This window comes from Barbus barbus, assembly GCF_936440315.1.
Source record: "Barbus barbus genome assembly, chromosome: 20".
NCBI classification, from domain to species: Eukaryota; Metazoa; Chordata; class Actinopteri; order Cypriniformes; family Cyprinidae; genus Barbus; species Barbus barbus.
This window is the reverse complement of record NC_136748.1, coordinates 13,065,775-13,074,007: the sequence shown is the minus strand read 5'-3', so window position 1 is coordinate 13,074,007 and position 8,233 is coordinate 13,065,775. Positions and strand designations below refer to the sequence as shown.

Here is an 8,233-nt window from a genome sequence, read left to right as displayed (position 1 = left end):
TGCATTTTTGCTTTATTGTCAACAAGCACGTTCAATGCCATATCCCACTATTTAACAAAAACATTTCACATGCCTCAACAAGAAGGAACAAGGAAAGAAAAAAAAAATTAATAATCATGAATTAATCGTTGCCTAGTCTCAGCCTCAGACGTCACGCCCACGAAACGTTGACTAAACGTCTGATACATATGTCACACTTATTGTTTTTATCAAATAAATGCAGCCTTTTTTTATTTTTATTTAATTGTTTTACATATATTGAAATTATTTATTACATATATACTGTATAATGTTACAGCAAAGAGAATGAGAAAATTTAGCTTTACAGTAATGATAATTGAGGTGTACTGTAAAACTAAACTAAATTAAATAAATAAATAAAATTAATGTAAATAGAATTTATGTATGATTTAAATGAGAACATATAATTTGAAAATGTAACAAATAAGTTCATTAAAAAAAATTTTTGCTCAGATTTTTAGGGTATAATGTAACTTGGACACCTTCATGAGATTCACCCAACTAGCCTGACTAAGCATAGTTGATGCTTTGGGAGCTGGTGTCTCCACTAGGGTTCTTAATTAGCGTAACCAGCCAAATGTCATTGCTTGTCCTCCATCTGTAGGTTGAGCTGTTGAACAGGATGGCTATGCTGCTGCACCAGCTAAGCCAGCACTAACCAGCCTGCGCCAGCAAGGAAATTCATGCAAGAGAGAAAGAGGGGGATGCTGAAAAGACATTGGTGAGGAAGACAGCGAGATTGAGAGGATGGGGGAGGTGAGAGAACGAACGAGCGGAGCAGTCTTAGGAAGAGGGTTCACAGGCTAGTGCCTACTTGGAATTCAGGTTGGTTAAAATTCTGTCTGCATACAGTATGTGTGAATTGGAGAGCAGTCTCATCTAAGAGTGCTAAGGCTTTCCTCACAGAGTGCCAACAGCAGGAAATGTTCATGTCAGCTCTAGTGAGAGGCCTTCCTGTGTTATTGCAATACACACACATCAAGTAAAGCAGAGGAGGGTCATGCATAGACACTGAAAGATACTGTCAAAGAGTTATGGAGTAATAGCTATGGAGTCTGTCCAATGCTAATTATTCTGTACTTCTCTGGCTTCTACTGGAACTCAAACTCCAATAGTAATATCAGAGCCCCCCCAAGCATATATGGGTAGGCTTTTTTTTTTTTTTTAATCACAGAGTTGATTTTTATTTAAATTTATTATAAAGTAAGAGATTTAATATTTTTATTTAATTTTATTTATATATTTATTTTTAATGAAGGTCACTTTCAAACTTTCTTGGAAACTTTTTACCCTAACTTCATCATTACTTTTGCTACTTTTAAATGCCTTTTATCTATAGATTTATTGTTTTATACTGTACTTGTCCCATACTTTATACAGAAAATCATACAGAAACTTAATACAAGCTTTATTTAGGATAGTTAAACAAGAGTGAAATAAACAAAAACTATCCCAATATTTATTGTGTGAAAATTATTTATACCAGAATTTCTCCAATAGTAGTGTTGGTATCATTTAGATACTGTTATAGTTTTTAATTCATATTTTGAATGCATCTTTATCTTTATATTTTCTGTTTTCATTTTCATTTTAGTTAAAGGTTTATTCATTTAGTTGTGTGTGTCTGTGTAGTTTTTATAAATTTTTATTTCAGATTTAGTTATTTTAGTACATCAACATAGACTAAATTAAATTAGAAATGTTGCCTTGGCAACTAGCTGAAATGAAAAAGTTTTTGTTTTATTTCAGTTAACGTTTATTTTGTTTCAAGTAATTATTTATATTTCATGGCTTTAATTTAAGTTTCAGTTTTAGTTCTAGTTATCTATAATAACCATCTTCACACCAAACTATTTTGTACCATATAATTCCTTTTGAAGAGCTTGAGGTGAAATATGGGACATGTTATGTATAAAAAACAAAACAAAATTGTAAACAGATTTGTTTTCGTAAGCGTAATTTCCAGTCAAACTGTAACTGTCAAATTATGCAAAAAGTGTATTTGGGTGTTTTTTAGCATATGAAAAAACTGCTAGTTGTGAATTTTAATTCCAAAAATGTTCAAATGTCATTTCAATCAGTGTCATTTTCACCACAGAATGCTACTGAGCACAATTCATTTGGGAGCGTGCCAGCCCCTATATAGCCAATAGTGTTTGCATTTCATTTATATATTTTAGAGATGTGATTTCTATGTTGGGTATTTTTGTGCTCTGCCAGCAGAAAACAGATGCTCATTTTGTTGGCTTGAGCTTGTTGCCAATTAAGAATGCTTAAATAATGACCTGCAGAGAGCTGTTGTCCTCCTAGGAGGCCTGTGCTGAAGTGCTGACTTTTCACTCAACTCCAGTAAAGTCTGACATCCTGTATGAGTTTACATGGTGAGCACTGATCTAGATTTAGCTGTGCTTGGCTGAAAATCTCTCGATGATCCTTGCAACAGCAGCAAATGGTTACTTCTAATAACACCATAGCAAACATTCATGTCTATTAATGGACAAGACCCAAGCTTCCCCACAGCCATCACTGGTATTTCCCATAATGCTCTTGTGCACATGTTAATAAAGCTGAAGTGCTTCTACCGGGGTTGTGCACCTCAGTGCCAGATCTAAGCTATGATTCTGTGATGCAATAAAGTGTGTAATTAATTTCTGATACAGGTACCAACTCCCCTGGATCCGTCCCGCCCTGACACTCCAATAATATCATCACTAATCAACCCTTAAAGGAATATTCCAGGCTCAGTACAAGTTAAGCACAATCGACATTATTTGTGAAATGATGTTACCATAAAAATTCATTTTGACTCATTTTTCTCTGCGCTTACAATGGAAGTGAATCAGGACAGTTTTTGGATTTAAATGCATAAATGAGAAGCTTATAGTTTTTTAAAAGCATTTACATGAATTCTTCTCCTAAAATGTTTGTATTATTTAAGGTGTAAATATGCTTATTAAATATGTTTTTACAGTAAAAAACTGGCAGCTGGTTGCAAGAAATTCACCATAAAAATATGGTCACAACTTATAATCATGTGTTTCATGACATAATGTTAATACATCTATTACTTGAACTAAAATCTCACTTTTACCTTGACTTTTTCTTTGACCATTTGCAATAATGTTGAATATGTCTGTGATATATTCATATTCCTAAATTAATAGGCGGGCTAAACGGGAGACTCATGGTGAAATATTTGAGCTATTACTGAAACTTTCAAATGTAAAAGGCCACAGAAAAATTGATTCTTTTGTTGTAAATCTTTGCACCTGGGCATATTGTTGGGGTACTCCTTATATTGCCCATTCAAGCTCAAACAAACTAGAAGACAGGTAATAGCACTTTACTGTGGGCCCATAAAAATCACCCAAAGAATTCACATTAATAAACCATTCTCATTATACAAATCACCCCCCAAAACATCTTAGGCTATTATTATTATTATTTCATTTAATTAATTATTTTTGTCAAATGCAGTATTATTGTTAAATAAGTAAAGGTTAATAACAACAATAATACACATTCTAACAAGGCTTAAACTAAAGTACAGTGGTGGCCAGAATTATTATAACACTAGTATTTTCAGCAGCTAAAAATGGTTTTAAGTCAGTCATTTCTATCTTTTGCTGTAGTGTGTCAGTAGGAAATATTAGTTTACCTTTCCAAACATTCAGTTTGCCATTAATTGTAATAATCCAGTGAGATTTTTGTTTGCTCAAGGAGTCTGACAACAGCCAGAGATCTGAGCTGATCATCATCCAGTCTGTCTGAATTACATGAAGAAACAGAACAAACTGAGACAGACTAAATCCAGAAGAATTAGAATTAAAATATCTGGTAACACTTCATAATAAAATCTCATTAGTGTGATAGTAATTAATATGAACTAACTCTGAGCAATATATTTTACAGCATTTATTAACCGTTAAAATTATTTAATAATAAAAAATACAACTATTCATCGTTTGTTCATGTTGCATTGTAAAGTTATCAGATAGCCTACTTTTAAATATAGCCCTATAAATGTAAAAAAATAACATTAACTAAGATTAATAAATGTTATAGAAGTATTGATAGGTCATTAACTAATTTAGTTAACTAATGTTGACAAATTAATCTTGTAAATTGTTACCAAATGTTTCAAAAGAAATGTGGGTGCGATACACTGTAAAACATTCAGCAGATTTTTGAGTTTTCTCAACTTGTTGTTTTAAGTTTATGCAACAAAAAGTTGAGAATCTCCTACAAAAATAAATTGAGAGAACTCAAAAATCTGCTGAAGCTGGTTGCCTTAAAATTTTAACTTTTTTTTTTTTTTTTTACAGTGTAGAGGATGAAATAGCCTACAATTTTTTTTTTATTTAAAAGTAGACAATATGCATTGACAAACATATGAAATAAATACATACAAACATAATGTTAAATGACACAAATAGCATAATCTGAATCAGCTGCTTGTTTAATTGGATTCTAATATATAGATAACAAAATATAGATAACAACTGATACACTCCCAGTCTACACCGCATATTAATGGAAGAGGAAAACACTTGTTGTAGTGCATCAAAAGCCTGTCATTTCTCTTACATTTAAAGATTTAAAACGGTATATTATTGCCAGTGTTGGGAAGGTTACTTTGGAAATGTAATAGGTTACAGATTACAAGTTACCCTATTTAAAATGTAATAAGGAGTGTAACTATTTCAATTACTTTATTATTAAAGTAATGTAACTGAATACATTTGATTACTTTTCTAAATTTCTAATGTTTTCACATGTTAATCATTTTCAACTAATGCAAATCAGGCAGGGTTAATCTTACGTAGTATTCAACACTGATTACTCTCAGACTCTCAGTAATTTCATCACTTTAATTAAGATTATAATAATATAATTTAAAAGCACAGCCACCACAAAATCAGACTTTAGCACCTCTTTAGGTAAATACAGATTTAAAATCATAACAAGATATAGTTTAATAGCTATGATACTGTTTTTGAAATCAATGCATAGTTGACAGGAAACACTGCATCTAACAACGCCTTGGAAAAAACAGTTCATCTTTAAAAAAAAATAAAGCATATAGGCTACATAAACCCAATTAGGAAATAAAACAGTTGCCAAATAAATAAGCATGTGTCCTGTTGTGTGTCCTAAACTCCTGAAATATTGGTGTCTCATATTTTAGAGCAGTCACTGCAATTTGTGAAAGAAATAAATTAAATCTGTGTGTGTGTGTGTGTGTGTGTGTGTGAAAAAAAATCAGAAGTTTTATCGTTAACATTCATTTAAATAACTGTATTTTAAATTCTCAGTAACTGTAGTTGATCACAATTACATTTATATTGTAATTAAATAACGTAATTTATTTACACGTAACTAGTTGCCACCCAACTCTGATTATTGCCCACTAACATTATCACCGAGCTTGTTGTGGTCAGAGTTCGGCTGCTCTCGCCTGACTCCTCCCCCGAGTTCGATGCGCTCGTCTCTCGGCTCTGCTCAGGCTTGTCAGTGCGGGCGAGAGCGCTGCTAAACATGGCGTCGGACGGGATGATTTTAACCAACCACGACCACCAAATCCGAGTTGGAATATTGACAGGTAAATACGAAATGACACTAGCTCCTTTTACGCCTCGTCGCTCGTGCTGGTCTGTGCGTTCATGCTGTTTGTCGTGCCGCTGGTGATTCCTATCTGAGTTCTGCACATATCTATCGCGTTCCTCGACTCATTCGCAAAAGCTGTGCGTTTATTTATCGATATGTCCTGGTATTCATTTATACATCTATGCGAGAATGAATCCGGCTCTATGAGATCTGCCTTTGGTCTGTCATGCAGCACAACTCAGTGTCAAGACAACAGTTTGTGTGATGAATTATTCATAGCTTGCACGCAAGACATACAGCAGATCGTTGGAAAACCCTCTTATCATCTGCCAGCGATCAGAGAGTTCATTCACAGATCTTTTTATGGTCATATGAACATGTGTGGTTGTTGAATAGTGCTGCTATGTAGATTCGAGTTGGTCACGCAGTGGTTTTTTTCCCCTCATGGATTTCTGCACAGCAGCGTCTCAGCTTCGGGTTTGCTTTGAGGCTGTATTTGTACACATGCACGGTGATATATGAATATATACAGCGTCTCGTGCATTAGACATATCCACTCTGGAATGCACATTAAACACGACTTGCAGGGTTACCGATAATGCTTTCACTATGCACGCGGTTAAGTGGTATTCTCGTGCATGCGTTTGAATCGTCTTCATTGATCGCCACCCCAATTTGGGATAAAAACGGGAATGAAGCAGCCGCCTTCCTGTTAAATATCACTGCCGTAGCTTCCCTTCGGGAGCAGCGGGGAATGAGTGATGAATAGCGATGTCCGATTCGTGAACGGATCGTTCTTTTGAGTCAGATCTTTCTAATGAATCCGTTCTCGATCGGAGGACGAAACTCGTTCGTTTATGAGTCGGATTGATCGAATGTCAGTCTGAGTGATTCTGACTCATTAACTCATTGATTCGAGAATCGTTTTCCAACTTGTCTTACTGGTAAATAATATGCAGAGTTCCATAAATAGGTTTACAACTTAATTATGTGACAGTCGCATCGACATGTTCAGTCGCATTAGCAACATTTCAGCAAAACTTGCAATTTGTCAACAATTTAGCAATGTGTTGGTCATCGCTGATAAATTGTTTGACAAACTTGAACCTGCTGTGAAATCGGTGTAGGGAAATCTTTCGCTGAATTTACTAAATTTATTGAATTTTGGCCAATTAAAAAAATAAATCGGCCTTTATAAAAGCATGAAACAAATATTTCATTGGTTTTGTAAATGTAAAGGCCCGTTCACCCCAAGGACGATAACCATAAAGATAACGATAAAGATATAGTTTTAAAAGTCATTCTCAATATTAAAGAATAGCAGAGTCCACACCACAACTATAACGATAAAGGCACAGAGAAACAATATAGTTGGAATCACTTTCAGAACGATTTTTTCCAGCTGATGAATAATACAAACATTGACACGCAATCAGAATCCATCCAAACTGGAGAATTTAAAGCAGCAGACGAGCGTGTGCTTAGAATAAACAGACGCTATCATTCGCTGGTGTGCATGCTAATATAGTTATCTTTATAGTTATCGTTCTTGGTGTGAACGGGGCTTAAACGATCATTTATAATCTGAATAATAACTACAACAAACTGAAGCAATTACAATAATAACCTTTATTAACAAAATTTACTTCGGAAAGCTTCATAAACAGCATTATGTGCCTACAAATGTTTTAAAGGAAGGGTTTTAGAGCATGTAATATACCACAACCGGATGTCAGAGATCACGTGATGATGTAAAAAGAATCACTGAATCGTTTTTTTTTAATCGGATCTTTGCTTAAAGGAACCAGTTGATGGAAATGAATCAGACTTGCCATCACAAGTGATGAAATGCACACACTGACTGAATGCAAATGTCAGTGACTTTGCAGTGTGTCACACATTCATGACATTTCTCTCGGCATATTTCCGTGAGCACGAGCCTCCGAGATGCTTGTCGCGAGGGGGAATGGCATAAAATATTGTGGGAATCCCCCTCCCCCCACCACACACAAACACACGCCTGTATAAGCTGACTGCTGACCGAGGGTGCTGTCCACTGTTTTTGGTGCTGAAACGCCAACAGCCTCATATTTGTGCTTGTCGCAACATTTTCCTCAGCTGTGTGGAGCCGTAACGGAAATATATTTGCGAAGGTGAGAGGGATTTTCCTGAGGACATTATACGCACCCCTCCTTTCCTTTTCTTTTATACTAACATCAGCTGATCTAGTCCATCATTAGTCGCAGTCACGCCTAGCCTTTCTAGGAGATTGGTTAGCATGCCTGCACTGTGTAGGGGCATTTTGTGGAAGCGCACGCTTATTGATGAGGAACTCTGTGTGTGTGGAACTGTATGTGTGTGTGTGTGTAAAGGAGGCAGGGAGGGAGTGAGAGCGAGTATGGATGCCTTAGAGTGAGACAAAAATGGGACCAAGCACATAGAACTACGGAACATGCATACTTAATAGTGAGCAAGCGACACATCGTCGTTTCTAGACAGTTGTGCATTGACAGGCAAAATCCTTTTGACCTCTTGTTCGAGTGTTGTAAAGTGATGAAATAGAAACAGGGGCTTCCAAATGTGGCTTAGTCTAAAAATAGGTCTC

The 8,233-nt window shown here is 35.4% G+C and overlaps 1 protein-coding gene across 1 annotated transcript in view; it reads left to right on the top strand.

The window, feature by feature from the left end:
* Positions 1-5,550: 5,550 nt before the first annotated feature.
* The window catches only part of LOC306886414 (gephyrin-like), a gene marked incomplete at its 3' end in the record, with an annotated part of 98,153 nt that continues 95,470 nt past the window's right edge, over positions 5,551-8,233 (top strand). Inside the window, exon 1 of the mRNA XM_079443500.1 lies at positions 5,551-5,623. Coding sequence (XP_079299626.1) covers positions 5,560-5,623 — 64 coding nt within the window. The 5' untranslated portion in view covers positions 5,551-5,559. The remainder of the gene's footprint in view (positions 5,624-8,233) is intronic.